An 18499-nucleotide genomic window follows, 5' to 3' on the forward strand; every position below is an offset into this window, starting at 1 on the left:
AGTATAAGCTGCGTGAATGGCGCCATATTTCGGCTTATCGCAGAAAATGAGCCTTCCTCTGCTCTTCCACCGTTCGTCAGCATGGACTCTATCCCTCCGTCTCCAATGCTCAGGCAAAATCGGAGCCAGTCCCTGAACTCCACGAACACCAGCTCAGCCCGTTCAAAGGCGAATGCCGGATCAGTTTCGTCCTTGTGTAGAACAGATTCGAGTTTCCTTGGAAATAAGGATTATGCCATCGGAATTTTGCTGCTGCTAGTTGTGGTGTTTCTTTGGACCACGTCCAACTTTGTTACACAGGCTAGTTTTGATAAGGCCTCAATCTTCTGGGTGGCTGACAGGTTATATTGCTTGTAGGATCTATTCCAGGATGGATATGAGAAGGCTTTCCTGTGAGTTCCGTACATACGAATCGTTCGGAAATCTGAAGGCCTGGAATGGACAGCGTCACCTATCTCAATACCTCAGCCTTCAGTTTATATCTACTTCCTTTCCTCATAAAGTCCTTCCTACCGAAGATAACCACCACATGGAGATTTCGGAAGACCGCGCGATACGGTGCGCATGTCGCTTAGCGTCATTCGATAGAACGCCCTTTTCCAATATCTTTTGGTTCACAAGACAGCGGCCAGTATGAGCCTTTACACTCGGAGGACGTGTACGCAGATGATGATAACTCCGTGGAAGTATGTCATCAATTACTTGAACTTGTCCGTTTGAATCCATACGTCGTCCGTAGACTTATCTTCACGAGCGAGGGCCATCTGAGAGCTCTGAACTTCCCCCGTTTACCGTGCGAGAGACTGCTGACCTCGCATTCATCTTCTGCTTCATCTGGTAAGAAAAAAGTGGGTCGAGGTTCATGACGCCGCTAAGCACAGTTAACACTAGGTTTGCTGCGAACTGGACATTAAACGCGTCATTAGACTATACTAGTGTGGCTAGTGCAACTATACTGTCTAGTACCAGTGGTAAGCCCCCATTCTTGGTCTATCGGTATTACCCCATTCTTTATGCCTAATTTGTTTGTGTAGGATTCTTTACTCTAGGTCTCGGTCGAATATTCCGTGTCGAAACACTGACGCTGGCAAAGATTGGAGCTGTCTCTACCAGGTTTGTGTCTCTTCAATCATTGAACATACCTAATATTCTGAGGTATTTCGGGTAGTTTCGTAGGTGTCCTACTGGTCGCTCTATCTGATTCTTCTCAGACCACCAGTGAATCCGACAACCTGGTGTCAACCTCGACCTCAACACGTCACGCATTGGGTGATTCTCTTGCTCTCTTTTCTGCAGTATTCTATGCTCTCTATGTTATTCTCCTCAAAGTCCGAATACGCTCCGAATCGCGAATTGACATGAAAATGTTCTTTGGATTCGTCGGTCTGTTCAATATCATCTTGTGTTGGCCCATCGGTGTCATCCTGCATCTGACTGGCATTGAAAGATTCGAGTTGCCCACATCAGAGAGAGCAGTGGGTGCGCTCTTAGTCAATGTCAGGCATCTGTTCGTTTCGCGTTCCTTCTTTTCTGACTTATCACAGATGGCTATAACTTGGTCCAGTGATTACCTCTACGTCTTGGCAATGCTCAAGACCACGCCACTCGTCGTCACTATCGGGCTCAGCCTCACCATCCCACTCGCAGTATTGGGCGACTTTTTCCTTAGTAATCCAGTCCGATCACCTGTGTTAGCAGGCGCACTGCTTGTTCTGATGAGCTTTGTCGTTGTCGGGGTCGATGATGCCAATGCGGAGCAACAACAGCAAGACCTTGTGGATGCTTCGAGGAATTTGGTTGATGACCCTGATCGTCCCTGATCGTCGTGGTCGACAGCGACTTTCTGAAATCGTTGAATTGGAGTCAGATTAATGACTATTTACATGTCTATCCATCACCAAGCTACACCTGGTATATTTAAATAGAGTAACTACTGTAACGTTGTTTTTATCGACGGGAGGATCGCCCGCAATAGAGCAAAACTTTGTTGTGACGCTTTGTTGTCTGCATGTACATATCTTTGTCTCTTGCCTCTTAGTGCATTCAAGTACAGAGCAAGCTACTTGAACTCGTACTCCCAACACCTAATCATCAACAATTCTAATATTCCGTATCTGCTGCTAACGCGATGGCACCTAGGGTGAACAAAAGGCAACAGCGAGAACTCGAAGAACTGGAAACTTTAGCGGGTCATTCAAATATCAATTCAACAGACGAAGAGGAGACCGTATCATTGTCCAAAGGCAAATCTGGTGCATCAGGATTCACGGCGGTATGTAGTGTAATTCCTTATAATCCGGTCCAGATACTCAAGTTGACGCTGTAGCTCCTCGCTGCAGAGGACAATGTTGAAGGGGAAGAGGAAGAGGAGGATGAACATCTGAAGTCGCGGTCATCGAAGTCGAAGAAGGTTCGTGCGTCCTCTGATGAAGGATGACCCATAAAAACTGACCTATTATATACAGTCCAAGAGGAAGAAAAAGGTACCCGCCGTTGAAGATAAACCCGATGCGACCATCAAATCATCCGGATCCGGTACATCCATACAGCCCTTGCCCAAAAATGAGAAGAAAGCAGCGAAGAAAGCTAAAGCTAAAGCGAGGAAATCTGGGATGGACGAGATCGACGCTGCTTTAGAGGCTCTCTCAATAAAGTGCGTCTACCACCTTCATTATACTTCATCATCGAATTTTGAATATTCGTTTAGACACCCAGAATTCAAACGCAACTTGGCCGAGTCAAGCTCCAACTCCGTGGCGAGGTCGCTGACATCTTTACTAGCAGTCAATCCAACTCATCTCGACAGTGATGTCGAGCTAAAGAGATTCTTTGGCTCTAAAGTCGTGGCGGCAAATAAGGACAAACCAGGAGGGAATTCCAAACGCGCCCATGTTTCTCAACGATCGGTGTTGACGAAACCTCAGGCAACCTGGGCTCCTGCACATATGAGAGAAGGGTTGTCGGCAAGGCAGTTGACAGAGGAAGAAGTCGTTGAGAAATTGACCCGTAATCGATGGGATACCAATGCCGCTTCAGAGAAATGGTGGACAGTCGAATACAGTAAAAAGTATAAGGGCATAACGATGTTGTTTCTACAAACTGTGCTCTCTGGCGGTCAGCTAGTGCTCTACTTTTCCTTCCACTTGACGTGTATTGACTCCGCGTTCTGCAGACCCACAAGGATTCTATAATATCCTCCAAGGAGCTCCGTGGCACGCTGATTCTTGGCTACAACTAGCCGAAGTATTCAGGCATCGTGAAGGTATATTGCCAGCCATTTTCCTGTTTCCACCTGTAATTCCAGTTCAACAAAATTGCAGAGCATTCTTCTGCCGTTGATGCCGTTGACCGAGCCATGTTTGCATATGAACGTGCCTTTGTCGGTGGTTTCAGCTTCACAAATGGGACTAATAGATTGGATTTTGACAGAGTGGAGAACCGCCCATTTTTCCTTGCATTACATAGACAAGCATCGTGAGTGTCAGAACTTTTGGGACAGTCCTTCGGGGTTTTTATCTTGTTATGATACTGAGTCAAACTGATTACCAGCTAATGCGTAGAGATCTTCAACGGCGCGGGTGCATGCGTACCGCGTTCGAGTTTGCCAAATTGCTATATTCACTTGATCCATGGGGTGATCCTCACGGGGCTGTCCTTCATCTCGATTTTCTGGCACTTAAAGCAGGAATGTCGCAGTGGCTGTTGGATGTATTTGCCCTATTTGAATCAAATTTCGTTGAAAAGTCATCCACCTCACCCCAGAAATCGTTACGGGTGGACCCTAGCGTGTTACCTGGATGGGCGTACGCCAAGGCACTGGCGTTGAAGTTGTCCGATAAAGAGGGAGGCGAAAGTGCTGGCACGGCAGCGCTTATAGAAGCGGCGGATTCTTTTCCCTCTGTCGTACCCTTGCTGGCGGATAAATTGGATGTTATGCTATCAGCGAGCATACGCGGTCACAGAGATTTTCGAATAGAAACGGATTGCAGGTCTGTTTTTATCCGATCTTCTACTACCATGCCCTTCTCACATTCTGTGCATAGATCCATATCTACTCCGGTTGCCATCCTTCACCTCCTCTCGCATATTTATGTCCAGCGTTCATTCTCATTGTGGAAGGATCCAAAGGTCATAAATTGGTTCACCGAAACTATGTCATCCCATTTTTCTTCGCTCCCTTCCTCTCTGCCTCCTACTACTCGAAGAAATCGATTCCTCTCCTTGTACGCGGAGAAAGAGAACACAGCCGCACTTTCCTTTGCAGTATACCGCCATATTATCGTTCTAGAAACCTCCTTATCTTTCCGCTCACTATTTCCATTCATACCGAATTCAGTGCTGAATAGCAACAGTGGAAATTTAGCTTGTGATCCACTACCTCCACCAGATAAAGTTCGGGTGTCGGAGTATGGAGAAACTTTTTTCGCTGGAGTTGATAAAGATGAGGGGCTGTTCGGTTTCGGAACGAGGCGAAGGATGACAAGAAGAGAAAGAGAGCTGGAGGAAAGGAGGTTAGCGAGGATGATTCCAGACGTCAATGAGAGGCGGCAGGTTCAGGTATGTACCGTATCTTTCGCTCCTATACCCGCACTACCCTGTTATAACACCATCATCAGGCCATATTTGAGAACAATGCCCACATTCAACAACGCTTTCCTGGTGGCATCGTTCAGTTTGCTCAAGCCATGGAGTTGCTACCGCCGGATGCTCTGGAAGATATGTTCGCTGCTGCTGCTATAGGAGCAGAACAGGACAACGGTGACAGGGGAATGCCTGGCCAAATGCCGGGATTGGATGACTTTTTCTTTGGTGGAGCTGACAATAATGGCGCTCGCGAAGCCTTTAATGATAGACCGATCGGTGAAGAGGATGCGCGTGAAGATGAGGATGAGGAGGACGACGATGAAGAAAATGAGGATGAAGATGAGGATATTGCTGTAAGCTTCGCTGCTTTTCTCGGATGCCCTTTTAATGCCTTGACTTGACACCCTTTACTAACAGCCCATGCCGGTTCGCGTTATCCGAAATCTACTCGGACGGCTTTGGGGTGCTGGTGCTAATGTAAATGTGGATGATTCAACAGACTCAGATGAGGAAGAAATCGGGGGAGCCTTGAGAGACCACGGTGGTGTGGATTGATCGCTTGGTATGTACAATAATATTCCCTCAATATTGTAGATAACAGTTATTGAATTGCAGTCTTTGGCAAAACTAAGGCGCGGATCCCAGAGCATCCTTCGAATAATCATTGTTGGCTTCGTTAATGTTCGCGCCGCGACGGCGAAAGGTTGTATTAAATATATGTAAACACACCATTCTTCCTGCCTTTTAATAAGGGATACTGTTAACAATTCAAGAAGCATATGCAAACGTTTCACAAAACTATCTATTTCGCACAAGCTCTTTCTTGAATTTTGCCTCGGGTTTTCCAAATACGTGTACCGTATGGTAGCCGAGCATGACAGGCGTCCTCAAGCTTCGACAGCGAGCGCACCCGGATAGACTCGTTCTGATGGATCTTGTATGCGAGCGATTAATCTACCGAAACAAAATCTCTCACCGGTTTACGAATGGTTGCGCCACTTCTAGTAAAACGCCGCATAAAAGTCGACTTTGAAGTTCACACCTCATTTGAAGGTTATAGAGGACTATCATGCTCCTGCAACGCAACCCTCCTCTAGATCACTGCATTCCCCCTAATACTCCCCATTCAGTGATCCAGTCCCTTCCAACCTGGCAAGATAATGTTGACCGAGCAGTGGGGAAACCAGCTCAAAGCAAGCACTTGGAAACGTGCTATCCACGATTCACTATCCATCCTTTTCTTCGACCGGTAAGCACTGCTCTTGACTCGATGATCTTCAAACCGACACGATGTCACTGTAGTTGATTAAATCGTCTCTTGAAGCACTGAAGGCTTCCCCTGAGCATACTTGCCTCTTGTTTCCTTCATTGAGACTGGCGAAAGCATTCCAATCCTACATGCGTCTACAGTTTCCTTCATCCGCCTCTGAGCTTTGGGAATCTAATTGCGTATCTGAAACGCTCAATCCCCCTCCCGGACATGATATCTTCGCAGTCCTATTCCCCGTAGAACAAGGAAGCTTGGCGATGAAGTTTTGGACGTTCAGTGGGGCTGGGATTTCTACGCGTTTGGCAGAGAATTGTATCATTCGACATGACGGGAACCTCGAATTGACATTGGGACTACCGACCCAGCCTGACCACGAATATTCGAACTATTACACTCTGCATTCAGCTCTGAGCTCCGTCCCTGAAGCGAAAGCAAAAATCAAAGCACGGTTTGCCGGGCTTGATACAGACAGTGGTGCTCGCAGTATTCGGGGTGTCGACGGTGTCAGTACAAGCGACGTGTATTTGTACCCTACAGGAATGAATGCCATCTGGAATATTCACCATATGCTTCACGATGTATGTAAAACTAGTACTGACCCGAGGACGTTCACGACTGTGCAGGTGAAGTAAGTTTTTCGAATTCTCCTTCATGGAATTCTTTGAACTAATTGTTTCAGTATATTGTATGTTGACTCGTATAAACTACTCGACACGACAAATCCCGGCTATCACATTTTCACCAACGAGACACTCGATGACCTAGAACTGCTTCTCGAAGACAACAACGAGAAGCCGGTACTCGGAATATTTACCGATTTTCCAGGAAACCCACATCTTAAAAGCGCGGACCTTCCTCGACTGCGACGACTTGCAGATAAGCACAACATCCCGATCATTATCGACGAGACAGCCGGATGTCATCTCAACGTCTCGGTGCTGAAATATGCTGATATCGTTGTCGGCAGCTTAACAAAAGTCTTCAGTGGTTTTGCAAATGTCCTTGGTGGAGCGTAAGTCCTCGGGTGCTTATTTCAGATACTTTGTATTCAAATCCATGTTGAACTAGGCTGCTGTTGAATCCTTCTTCGCATTTTTATGCATCATTCAAGGCACATCTGGACGCCAACTATGAGGATGACTATTTTGGGGCCGACGCGCTTGTAATGGAACTCAACTCACGCGGATTCGAAGAGCGGCTTTCCACGATCAACAGGAATGCAGAAGCGCTGGCAGATTGGCTGTTTATTCGCTCTAAAGTTGGAGGGGAGGAGAAAACAGTGATCGAAGAAGTTTTCTACCCGAAGTACCAGCATCGCGAAAATTATGAACGTTGCATGAGAGTTGTCTCTGCTTTTGAATACGATCTCGAAAGTACCGAGAACAAGTTCCAACCAGGCTATAGCGGAATCGTAGCTGTATCATTCACCTCTTTAGAAGCCGCGAAAACGTTCTATGAGAGCATTCAGTGCTACAAGGGAACAACTCTCGGGACGGTTGTCACCCTATTGTCTCCGTTCATTGCGATTGCATTTCCTCCTGAAAAAATGGATTGGGTGAGAGAGCACGGGATGACGGAAGCCTTGGTGAGTGTATTTTCCCAGCTGAAATTTCAACATTGTCTGACGCAATTGCCTCGTAGGTTCGTTTTAGTGTGGGGTTGGAAGACATTTCAAGGATATTGAATAGTGTGGAGGCGGCACTTTTTGCTGCTGAAAGGTGTTGACATCGTGGCTTATGGTGAGTAACCATTCAGGAGAGCATTATAAAAAGGCATAAGATAATAACTTGTTCCGCAGAAAAAAGGGACACATTCTACTGCAACCCAAGTAGTACGACATGGTATCTAAAAAATAATGGGTAACAGGCCTATCTGCAACGATATCCGCTCGATATCATCGTCGAAGTATGTATGGTACAGAAACCCGATGTTCCTTCTATAAGGCAGAAATAGTGTTATTACTAAAAGACGTACGTTTCATAGAAGAATACTACACGTTGGAGAGATCGAGTATTCGAAAATCTGCAGTGTAGGTCAGTGTCGTGATAAGGTCGCGTAGGCATGAAATCTTGGAGGACTTGGATAAATGGATGGAGCAGATGGAGGAGCGGGAGGATGAGGGGAAGACGCCTGGGTTTTCAAATGAGGGGTGTGCGGTCAGTGCATCGCCTAAGCAATGAATAAAGAATACAACAAACTACCAAGTGCCATTATCGACTTAGAAACTCAGGACGATCTGGCTCTGGAGGTAAAAAGAAAAAGGAAGCGGCAATGAGAAAATGAAAACATATAGGTAAGAGAAGAATAAGTCAAGATTGGAGTGGAAATGAAATACAACTAACATGGTAACCGTAACTAAATGTCGAATAAGAAAGAAAGAAGCACTTCTGATCTTTAAGAATTGCTCTTGCGATGAGCAGCTGCACTTCCTGGTCTCGTCCGCGCAGGTTCGGACCTGAGCGTGTTATCAGGTGAAGCCTCTGCACTCTTTCTCCGAGTACCACTTGGCCGTCCTATTCGACTTTGTCCCAGGAGAGCGGCCGAGTTAGATGCCGGTAACTTGGCGTTATGAGAACGGACAGTAACATTTGCATGACCACCTGGTAAGTGAGGCAAGGCCTTGCCATTGTCGGACGGCGTACTAGAACCTGAACGAATTCCGACGTATCCTGGTGGTGGTGGCATCGCGGCATTACTGGCTCCCAATGAAGAACGTTTTGGTTGATATGCGTAGGGATTCGCACCGCCAGGCCCAGTAGATCGTTTCTGTCCTAACATAGTCGTACTGGTCGCAGTCGGTAACGGTAGAAAGGTGGGCGTTGCGGGACGAGAGGTCGGTGTGGGTATGGAGGTCGTAGTGGCAGTGCTTCCACCTGAGAGCCTGGATTGTGGTCGTTTGGTACCCGGACCACCTATGTTTGTTGTACTTTGGAAAAGAGGACTTGCTCTTGATGATCCGAAAGTAGGGGAAGAAGAAGTAGATGCAGCGGCCCGAAACGTCTTTTTCGGACTTGACGCCCTACGTCGTTCTTTTGGTGGCGAAGGAGAGTCCTCCATAATGAGAACCCAGCCTGAAGTATCACCTGAACCTTTTTTGCTCTTCTCTGATTCTGACTCAGTGCTTCGTTTGGATTCTGAACTGCGTCTGGTTAATAAGGGGTTGTCCCAGCTCGTACGGCTGAGTACGTTTCGTGTGCTAGACGGTTGAGTTGGGGTCCCAATGCTAGACGCCGCAAGCGCGTTGGCGTTTGGTCGTCCGGACATGCTCCCCATTCGTAGTCTCGGAACCCGAGTGTGAATCTTTTGTTCAAGATTTTTGACTCTAGCACGCATCTCGGTTACCATTTGGACACCCCTGCTCTTGGAAGCTGTGCTAGTTGTTGAGCTCGTGCTCATTGTTGATGGATTACGCGCGACTGCTGCACGCTTGGTAGGAGATGTTGGAGTTCGAGGTGACGAAAATGATGGAATTGTCCTGGAACGAGGTATAGAAGAACTGCTTGGAGGCGTAGATAGGGAGGAAGTCTGAGCAGGCATAAAGCCTGCACGTTGAAGGAGTGCCGAATGACCTTTCGAGTTTGGAATTTGTTTACGTGGAGTTACTTCATCTTCCGATGTACTCGAGTCTTGAAGAGTTTCGGTACTCAGATCGAGTTCTGATAATTGCAAATCTGGGGGAGCTGGTGTACTAAGCAGATCCTCAGTTGAGGGTGCCGACATTCGGGGGAATGAGGGTCCGCTAGAGTGAGAGCTGTCACTGGAAGCAGTAGAGGATCGCGTGGTTAGCTGGTGTTTCAAGTGAGAGATTTCAGCATTGGCATCTTATTATTACACAATCAAGTCAGTATAAGCAATCGGCACAATGATGACACCGTACCTCGAAGCTCGTCTCTGAGTCGTTGGCACTGTTCCTCCACGTTTGCTTTATCAATCAACTCGTGCTCGAGCAGGATCTTTTCCTCCAAGGCACGGGTATATTTTCCCTCCACATCGGCCAAAGTGGAAGATACTGCACGCTCCGTTCTCTCAAGGTCATCGTTACCCATTTCGAGTTCGCGCAGCTGGACTTTGACTGTCTGATGTTCTTGTCGTAGCCTATCGAGTTCGCGTTGAAGAGAGGTCGTGATTGTATTGTGAGTCGTTTGAAGAGATATGAACTTGGACTAGAGCGAGATTTAATCCGAATTTATGGGGAGAGTTGTGAGCCCTCGGCGCACCTTCCAGTTGTCCCGCTCAGTTTCTGCTCTTGCCACCTTAACCCTTAGATCCTGCTGGGCCTTCTCTGTCCTCTGAAGCTCTGCCTCCAACTCTGCCTCAAGCTCCTTACTAGCGTGATGAAAGTCGTCGAGCTCAGTCCGAGTTTCTGCCAGCATATCGGCCACCTAGAGTTTGACAGTTCAGATGAGAAATAATACAAAGTTAGCGGCCAAGTACCTCATTGTACTTAACACGCCAGTCGGTGGAGGTCAGGGCAGAGTAACTTTGCGATAATGAGCAGGGTAGAGGGCAGGAATGGTGTTTTAAATACGGACCTAATCGAAGAGTCGTCGATAGACATCCCTCTGTCTCTTCTGAGAGCATCTGTCGGAGAGAGGACGGCGGTCATCGAGGAAGAAACCTCTATATGATTCTGAACTAAAGTTGTCGTAAGCGACAACCAAACAATTCCCACGACTTCCTTTTTGGGATTCAACAATCCTCTCTGCTTCCACTGCCTCAGTTGAACACGTTTTAAGCGCATTTGGAAATCATCATGAACGTGAAGCGTACCTAAAAATCAGTGAAAGAGATCCAGAAAGAACCCGAGCTTATTGCCACCACTCCGCGATTTGTTTTATCACTCAGTCGCCTAATGTCCACTGATTCTGAGTCTAATGTTCACTTCCCCGCGCGTTTGGGCGCACCTCTTCAAGGTGGCCGTTACACGATATTCAGGAAGCTCGGAGAAGGTGTGACAGCGACAACTTGGCTTATCCGCGACGAACGCATAAGGTTCTTACTCTTATGACTTCAAATCAATCTTAATCTTCACGCTTAATGCTTCCAGCGATTCTAAATATGCTGCTGCAAAGATTCTGACTGCTGAAGCTACCCTGGACGTTGATCAGGGCATCATTCGCGAGCTCGAATTTCTCAAGGAAGTCGCCAAGAACGCTGAAGAACGTGATGACGAAGGATTCGAACACCTTCCAACACTGTTAGATAACTTTATCGCCACCAGCCCAGGCGGAACCCAACATCTTTGTTTGGTCCAAACGTTGTTTAGCACCTCTGTTTCCGCACTTCGCCGTTCAGCCCCAACCAAGTCTCTCCCAGCATACATGGTTCGCAATATTCTCTACATGGTCCTTCAAGCTCTTGACGCACTCCACTCAATAGACATTATTCACACTGGTATGATTCCAAATCTACATTTCTGCTGTGCTTACAATTTGTGCAGATGTCAAGCTGGATAACATTCTCTTCACCAATGCTTTGTACTCGCTTGACGATGCGATGGACACGTTCCTTGCTGCCAATCCAGCAGAGACAGACGGCGACTCTCCCAGATCACAGCCAATCCCCCACGAGTGGACATACGAAACAGAAGCATTTCAAGCAGAGCGGATGACGGTCGCGCTGGTTGATCTGGGACATGGCATGTGCTTATTGCTTCTACTGTTATTGACTTTTTCCCTAACGAAAGTATAGCGCAACGTGCAGGAGAGCAGCCAACGGCAGCTGGCTTTAGTGCACAAGCCTTACGGGCGCCCGAGGTCATTCTGTGGTCGGATATTGGCCCAAAAATGGATATATGGGCCATCGGATGCTTGGTTTGTCCCTCTCTTGTCTCAAAACATAGTTTACCCTTATTATGGCGCAGACATTCGAACTCCTAGTAGGGCGCTGGCTATTTGACCCCGAAGATGCACAACCAGACTGGAGTGTTGAAGATGACCACTTGGCTAAGATGATGGAACTTACTGGACAGAAATTTCCGGATACCATGCTAGCTCGTGCAAAGGAAAGGGACAAATACTTTGACAAAAATGGTGAGCCTTTTCAAACTTCCCCATTGATTTTGAGGCTGACGTGGGGCAGGCAATCTCCTCCGAATTCCTGATCTTGTGCCAGTCAAGCTCGAGGATGCCATGGCGAACTATAACATCCCTGGCTTGACTAAGGATGAGATCGAGCTGGCGGCAAATTTCATCAGGGACTGCTTGAAGTTTGATTACAAGGAGAGGGCTAGTGCAAAGGAGTTAATCAAGCATCCATTCTTGAAGAATGTATTTGGGAGTTAACTTGACCGGATTGTATATTGAAAATGTGTTTGAGACTGACTTCACAATGTCGATGTATCTTCAAATAGACTTTGGAACCTGGTGGTCGTGTACTTGAAAGCGGAACCTAGAGGAACTGGCCTTTTGTTCCCCTCTCATTCAAGTTGCGTTGTCGCTCAGCGCATACGCTTTATGCGGACTTCACAGAATTTAGCAGAATTCTTTCAAATCTAGATCATATCAGATTATTTGAACCACTGCCAATGTTCTGGCACTGGTTTTGAACGAACGACGTATGATATTTATTGATACTATATGATACAATATACCAGCTACGGGACTCCCTCAGGTTTCGCACATTTTCTCTTTTCCACCTTCCCAGTTCTGGGACATCGCATCTCCTGCGATAAAACAGTCAAATTCGTGAAGACCTACGCCAGTCATCGTTGGTAAACTTACTTGCCAGGAAACCGGCTCCATGGTTGCACCTGAGGAAATGAAAGGAATAAATTTTGGTCAAGGAAAAACGAAAGGATCCATTACCAGCTTCACTCGTCGCAAAGATAACACCCAAATCATTTCTGGCCGTAGTGACAAAATAACTGCGAGCGTCGCCAAGTGATATCTTGAGCAAAGATAATGAGAACTCTGCGATTCTGAAGCTAGCAGTAGATAGCCTCACAACAATCCCTCTGACAACATCCCCTCCTCTGAAGCAATCGCCAATCTTGACCTTATCCTTCTCAGTTGCTCTAACATCTTGCGAACGAATGACGCCTGTGAACTCTTCTCCTGGAGGCAACGGTACACCATCTACTACCGTGATAGACAAAAGCGCTTGAAGTGGTGAAAGCCGTGTGATGGAGCCAAGGACTACAGAATTTGGAGCAGGCGGTTGAGGTCGCACGCGAGATATAACTAGACTCTGATAGGCAGGAGGATATACCGCATCAGCAAAATGTGATTATAAACTTTTTAGCAGTAGCATTTGGGAAAGAGATAGACGAACAGATCCTTCGAAACGCGGTACACCAACCAGACTTGCTCTAATTTGAGAATCTCTTTCGTAAATTCCCCTTCCTATCTGTGGGACAGGACCTTTAGGTAGGGGAATAGGTTGTCCTGGAAGAACTATGTCTGAGGCCATATGAAAGACAGAAAACGATGCAAGCAGATTCTTGGATTCCAATCGATGATGAGAGTAAGAGTACAACTTCAACGAATTTGCATTCGGTCAGGTAAATGTTCGCTCACGATACACAAACAGAGCATGCAGCACAACAACAGTGGATTGATATGTACGGTACTAATAGGTGCTTGCCGATATACAGGCCATGTGCTACTACAGCAAGACATTATTAGATTCAAGAAAAGTACTGTGAAAGTCTATGGCTATCACAGGTTGTGTCGCAAGCCATAGCCCATAGATATGTAAAGGTTCAAAAATACCTTTAATCAAGCTCGTCCAGCAAACATAGGCATCGAGAAAGAGAGCGGCGGCAGTACGTACTACGTTGGGGTATGGGTGTATTTGTGTGACCAAGTGCACACGAAATGGAGTTAGGATTTATGAGGGTAGAGGGTAGAAGTGCAAAAATGGCTTCTGGCTTGCGATAGCGAAGGAGAAATCCGATGACGGCGAATGAGCTATCACCGATAGCCATTCAGCTAGTATCGGCATAAATAGCTTCAAAAAGTCACTCAAAAGTTCAACAGGACCAATAATAAATAAATGAGCAGGCAATAAAGGAGGGATAAGATAAAAAGAATGAACAGTTTGGCGTTTACAGTCCAAAAGGAATGTATAAGTCGTCGGGTGGTGTAAATGTCACGTACGACATGAAGGATGCCGAGGAGGGATGTCATGAGATGACATGATTCGAGCGTGAATTGTTCAAACCTTGACAATAGACTGAGTCAAGGAGCGTTTCCGTGACCTTGCAGGCGCTGATTGACGGTCGACCAAGCAGAACCTCGGAACTACACCGCGAGGGGAATCAGCGTTGCTAACGTGCTGAACCAGGCACCACCCATCGTGATACTCCTCTATCAAGCGAACACAATCCCCAATTCTAACGGGCAGCTCATCATCCAACGAGGGATGGAAAGTGTTGATGACATACATAAGACGTATTTTCTCTGATATGCTGCCGCCCCGGCTGCGGCGAGCCTGAGCAGGGGTGATTTTCGTAACCGTTTCGCCAGACAGGTGTTTGGAAGACACCGAACGTGAACGAGAATGTTTATGTTGGAGAGGGAACGAGGCGGTGCGCGCAGGGCTCGGAAGAGGATCAGTGTGTTCTTCGGTGACAGTGGTGAGCAGAGGTAAAGGCGTAGGGTTTGAGAAATGGGAGGTGGGGTACTGGCTGTTGGTGACAACGTTCAGTTGCTTGTGTATAGGCCCTTGGGGAGCCTTCATAGGATACGAATGGAAAGGATCCACTTTTTCCTGGTAGGAAGGAGGGGGAGAAGGTTCGTTTCTCCACTTCTGTGCTTCGCGAGCAGTCTGTACATGCTTAGGGAGCTCTCCGTTTTTGAGAGGAACCCCGAGATATGTCCGAACCTGGGGAGTCCAAGCAGCTTCACCTTTGTGGGGAATAGGAATGAAAGCTTGTTTAGGCTTTTCGAGGCTACTTTGTTTCTCAGAGGCGAAGCTAGTGTTTGAAGCTGGTCGGTACAACGCATCCTCGCCGCTTTCAGTTTGATTTCTTGTTCTTCTTCTAGCTCTGTATTTCCAGCCACATACTGCACAGAAAACACTTTAATGGAAATCAAAGGTCTAATTCATACAATACATACCCCCAATGATAATCGCAGCGAAGACGCTGAGGACAACAGCAAGGGCTATGGTGGAATGCGGTATGCTTCCTACGATTTGTTGGGCGTAAGCATTGGTCGTATCTGTTGCTGTGGGTGTCGTCACGGATACGGAATCCGTATCAGTAACAGTAGCCTGGGGAGCGCGCTTGATTTCGCGAAAAGCAGAAGCTCGGCGACCAAGATGACCAGGACTCATTCTGTTCAAGTCGTTAAAGAAAGGAACGAAGAAAGAACGAATAAGAACAGTCGAAAAGCACGACAAAGAGAAATAAAGAAGGGTCAAAGAAGGGAGACAGAGAACAAAAAGCTGGAGAGAAAGGCTGTGTAGGTTGATTCTATTTTACTTATAGCATCTACGAATCATCATTCCATCACGATCAAAGATATCGATCTGGCTTACAGTATATGTATAGTTTCAGCCGCTGGAGCGCAGCTTAGTGCCTAGAACAGCCGCCGGTCATGGCGTCGGGCAGCGTCGGAGAGAACACGCAGGAAGGCATCGATGATAGAATTATTCCCTGTTACTTCTCATCCCAATAAAAAAGAATACTTAAGTGTAGGTATGTTCAAAAGTCCATCGAATCAATAAGCAGGTTTGAGACAGCCCTATACAACGATCTTGCCCCTTCTGAAGGGACAAAATCCTCTAGCGAATCTTCTACCACCCTCTCCCTTTGCTCCCTGGACAGCTCTTGGACTAGATGTTCGGCAGCGCTTTCCTGTAGAAATTCAGAAGCTATGGCTCTCTTCTCTGCCGTCGTGAAGGGGACGAAAGGTAAAATGGCAGAGACACGAGAGAGGACTGAAGCACCGAGCTGGTCTGAAACGTGCGGTCGGAGGGTTCCCATGAGCTCGACATATTCATTACGAGTAAGCATTTCTTCAGGCCGTTGTAGAGATTTATGATAGTCAAGAATCAAGGCATTTCCAATATTCGAGGTGCCGACCCATATGACGTTTCGAACGTCTATGGTTCGTGAATTAGCTTCGAACGTACAGCGACCTTAGAAACGAGGTTAGGCTTCAATCGAGTGAATGATAGACGGAATCACCTAGTTCCCATGGAACCAGTAACGACCACAGCGCCTTGCTTTCTGTCTTTTCAATTTCCTAAATGTTGTTGTGTCGTTGAGCATGTAAATTCTTCAAAGAACAGTTACACTCACATCAAGGACCACAACGCATCGTTTGCCTTCGTTGTTGGCTAAGAACTCGACTAACGTGCATGGAGTAGCGTCCTACGAGGATTACTCAATCGTCAATCATATTCAATGAAAGATGGGACACGGACCTCATCAGAACTAATAGAATAGGACCGCCAGATGTCATCAGCGGAACGTAGAGTAGTCATATTCACAGTGTGGATTGGAACTTCGAGGAGTGAACCGACTAGACGGTTCCATACATTTGAGCGTCGCGTTGTCAAAAATAAAAACAGCTGCAGATTTAATACGTACATTGATGCGCTAACATGCTTTTCCCGTGTCCACTTGGTCCTGAAGGCGGGAGTTCACATCAATCAACTCAGAACACGGGAACCAGTTACAAACCACATAGAAAAACGACGACCGGGGACTTTGATATTTTTTCCGAGTGAATACTCAGCACACGATAGAGTTGTTCTAACGCTCTGTCCTGCCCGATTATCCCAAATCTCATGCGAACCAATGGTCGAAAGACTGAACGTTTCATGAGAGCATCTATACGCCGTGTTGTTGCGGTATCAGCCCTGTTCAAGTAATATCTAAATGTTGACGTTATGTTATTCCATGATGAACCGGGAAGATGGCAGAGCGCAAATACCTGGTTGCAGGATCCAATTCGGCGTCATCATTGCTCGTGCTGTCATTCAGCTTTGCTTTACTAGGATCAGCACCATATCCCAGAAGTTTCTTGACGATACCAAGTTTATTTTTCAAGCCTTCGTTCTCCAGCGTGAATTCAAGGGCTGACTGAGCCTGGGGTCCGATTGTGTCGTTGGCATCGATAAGACCTTTTGATTCATCGTCGCCATGTTCGAGGACTCTTTCAACCGCTTTGGGATCATCGCTTGCGATAGCGAATAACAGTGTGGGCCGAGGAGTACTAGAATGAGGGGGCGTATCAGCCCGGGCTGGGGAGGAGTCATGTGCTAAGCTGAGGGAAGCATCTTGAAGTACTGGTGCTTTTTCAGACAATCCTGTCGAAGGACGTGGGGGTATCGAGAGGCTTGTAGCAGAGTGATGTGATGTCACAGAGGAAAGACGATTCGGCGTTTGCGACTGCCTCGTATGTTCTTGCTTACTCTCCGAGGTACTAATGCGAGACAACCTACGGGAGGCCGAGGTGCTGAATGATCGCACGGATCCTGACCTTATCGAGTCTTTTCTCTCCCAAGTGGGTGGTCGAGCTAAAGGTGCCGATTTTGGTTCATGGATTCCAGACGAATTAGGTGGTGAATCTCGGAGTCCGTTTGTTTCATTCCGAATGTAATAGATGCTGCTCCGTTTTTGAGATGGGGGTATCTTAAATGATGATGACATGGGTGCAGAAATTGGAGGGGATTGCATAAGATGCCCGCCTGTTGCCGCCGGCGGTGCAGAAAGTGGTATTGAGGAAGACACTGTAGGGTCCAGCGATCCATGCTGAATTTGTCCAGAGTAAATAGACGAAGGAGAAAGCGTAGACGAAAGCTGTGATATTAGAACAATAAAATTAATGTTTTCCCAGTGGAAGGATATACATACCAAAGGATTGTTAGAAAGAGCAGATTCCATAGATGCAGATGCAGATAGTACACTTGTAGATGCAATAGATGAGCGATTGTCATCAGAGAACGGATCGGTAGATGATAAAGGATCAGCTAATTGAACCATTTCAATGCAAATTAGATAGGTTAAGCGTGCAGCATGCGTACGATGTGGCTTGTCACTGGGTTCAGTAGTTATGGGAGCATTTGGGGAAGAGACTATCGGGATCAGAGCAGAACCTGTGGCAATTGTCGACTAAGGATAATATTCAGTATCTACGCCGCAGCTGAGTTAAAAATGTCAACATACCAGTCTCAAGGGACGCAGTTTAGCGCTTCTTCCGGAGTTAGAAATTTTGGAAAGAGGTGTTGATTGATCGATGCGTTCCTCTTCATCGGTTGGCACGGGCGCAGGAGGGGGACATGATGCAGAAGGGATAGATGGTGCAGGTGCAGGTGGCGTGAAAACTATGGCAGTGAGCGGAGATGACGGTGGTGAAGATCTGGAAATCGAGAGGGAAGTCCTCGGTGGAGAAGACCTGGAACTGGAAATTCTGTGTAATGCAGGAGAGGTAGATGGTGCATGTACAGGCGGCGTACAAACTCTGGCATTATGAGGAGATGGCGGCGGAGAAGACCTGGAGCCGGAGAATGAATTCTTCGGTGAAGAAGACTGCGAGCTGGAGGATGAAGGTGCCCGTGGAAAAGACCTGGAGCTAGGCAAGGAATTTCTCGCTAATGCAGGAGGGGTAGATGGTGAATGTACAGGCGGCGTTAGAACTCTGGCAGTGGGCGGAGATGACGGTGGAGAAGACTCGGAGATAGAGGGGGAAG

General features: G+C 47.1%; 8 protein-coding genes across 8 annotated transcripts; 4 read left to right on the forward strand and 4 right to left on the reverse strand.

Annotated features, from left to right (window-relative positions):
- The first annotated feature begins 26 nt into the window (after nucleotides 1–26).
- On the forward strand, nucleotides 27–2003 carry C8R40DRAFT_1080972 (uncharacterized protein). Its single transcript, XM_046227113.1, has 9 exons — nucleotides 27–300; nucleotides 358–392; nucleotides 446–558; nucleotides 622–686; nucleotides 740–837; nucleotides 892–971; nucleotides 1035–1113; nucleotides 1169–1496; nucleotides 1545–2003. Exons 1-9 carry the CDS (start codon nucleotides 82–84, stop codon nucleotides 1818–1820), a joined length of 1293 nt encoding a protein of 430 aa, XP_046091694.1. The 5' UTR covers nucleotides 27–81; the 3' UTR covers nucleotides 1821–2003.
- C8R40DRAFT_265415 (transcriptional repressor TCF25-domain-containing protein) lies at nucleotides 1804–5423 on the forward strand. Its single transcript, XM_046234540.1, has 11 exons — nucleotides 1804–2272; nucleotides 2327–2410; nucleotides 2466–2653; nucleotides 2708–3114; nucleotides 3173–3262; nucleotides 3321–3474; nucleotides 3561–3989; nucleotides 4044–4557; nucleotides 4617–4937; nucleotides 5002–5146; nucleotides 5200–5423. Exons 1-10 carry the CDS (start codon nucleotides 2129–2131, stop codon nucleotides 5137–5139), a joined length of 2469 nt encoding a protein of 822 aa, XP_046091695.1. The 5' UTR covers nucleotides 1804–2128; the 3' UTR covers nucleotides 5140–5146; nucleotides 5200–5423.
- A 230-nt stretch (nucleotides 5424–5653) lies between these two features.
- Nucleotides 5654–7579, forward strand: C8R40DRAFT_1165557 (pyridoxal phosphate-dependent transferase; the record flags this gene model as incomplete). Its single annotated transcript, XM_046230713.1, has 5 exons — nucleotides 5654–5833; nucleotides 5887–6482; nucleotides 6534–6866; nucleotides 6923–7439; nucleotides 7496–7579. 5 exons carry the CDS (start codon nucleotides 5654–5656, stop codon nucleotides 7577–7579), a joined length of 1710 nt encoding a protein of 569 aa, XP_046091696.1.
- A 669-nt stretch (nucleotides 7580–8248) lies between these two features.
- C8R40DRAFT_1165558 (uncharacterized protein) lies at nucleotides 8249–10460 on the reverse strand (the record flags this gene model as incomplete). Its single annotated transcript, XM_046230714.1, has 5 exons — nucleotides 8249–9675; nucleotides 9732–10017; nucleotides 10072–10236; nucleotides 10289–10334; nucleotides 10387–10460. 5 exons carry the CDS (start codon nucleotides 10458–10460, stop codon nucleotides 8249–8251), a joined length of 1998 nt encoding a protein of 665 aa, XP_046091697.1.
- Nucleotides 10461–10706: 246 nt separating this feature from the next.
- On the forward strand, nucleotides 10707–12138 carry C8R40DRAFT_1158095 (kinase-like domain-containing protein; the record flags this gene model as incomplete). Its single annotated transcript, XM_046229698.1, has 6 exons — nucleotides 10707–10846; nucleotides 10902–11248; nucleotides 11295–11492; nucleotides 11546–11667; nucleotides 11718–11886; nucleotides 11936–12138. 6 exons carry the CDS (start codon nucleotides 10707–10709, stop codon nucleotides 12136–12138), a joined length of 1179 nt encoding a protein of 392 aa, XP_046091698.1.
- Nucleotides 12139–12381: 243 nt separating this feature from the next.
- On the reverse strand, nucleotides 12382–13467 carry C8R40DRAFT_1081000 (uncharacterized protein). The gene is made up of 5 exons (XM_046227114.1): nucleotides 13127–13467; nucleotides 12800–13042; nucleotides 12661–12742; nucleotides 12577–12605; nucleotides 12382–12518 (listed from the first exon to the last, which is right to left on the reverse strand). The coding sequence occupies exons 1-5, from the start codon at nucleotides 13262–13264 to the stop codon at nucleotides 12450–12452; spliced, it is 561 nt and encodes a 186-aa protein (XP_046091699.1). The 5' UTR covers nucleotides 13265–13467; the 3' UTR covers nucleotides 12382–12449.
- A 544-nt stretch (nucleotides 13468–14011) lies between these two features.
- Nucleotides 14012–15133, reverse strand: C8R40DRAFT_1065613 (uncharacterized protein; the record flags this gene model as incomplete). Its single annotated transcript, XM_046225681.1, has 2 exons — nucleotides 14012–14862; nucleotides 14917–15133. The coding sequence occupies 2 exons, from the start codon at nucleotides 15131–15133 to the stop codon at nucleotides 14012–14014; spliced, it is 1068 nt and encodes a 355-aa protein (XP_046091700.1).
- Nucleotides 15134–15503: 370 nt separating this feature from the next.
- C8R40DRAFT_1032978 (P-loop containing nucleoside triphosphate hydrolase protein) lies at nucleotides 15504–17459 on the reverse strand (the record flags this gene model as incomplete). The annotated part of the gene is made up of 7 exons (XM_046223303.1): nucleotides 15504–15940; nucleotides 15990–16047; nucleotides 16104–16175; nucleotides 16229–16326; nucleotides 16395–16433; nucleotides 16488–16681; nucleotides 16741–17459. 7 exons carry the CDS (start codon nucleotides 17457–17459, stop codon nucleotides 15504–15506), a joined length of 1617 nt encoding a protein of 538 aa, XP_046091701.1.
- Between the last annotated feature and the right edge of the window lie 1040 nt (nucleotides 17460–18499).

Source organism: Lentinula edodes, assembly GCF_021015755.1.
Source record: "Lentinula edodes strain Le(Bin) 0899 ss11 chromosome Unknown C8R40scaffold_2, whole genome shotgun sequence".
NCBI classification, from domain to species: Eukaryota; Fungi; Basidiomycota; class Agaricomycetes; order Agaricales; family Omphalotaceae; genus Lentinula; species Lentinula edodes.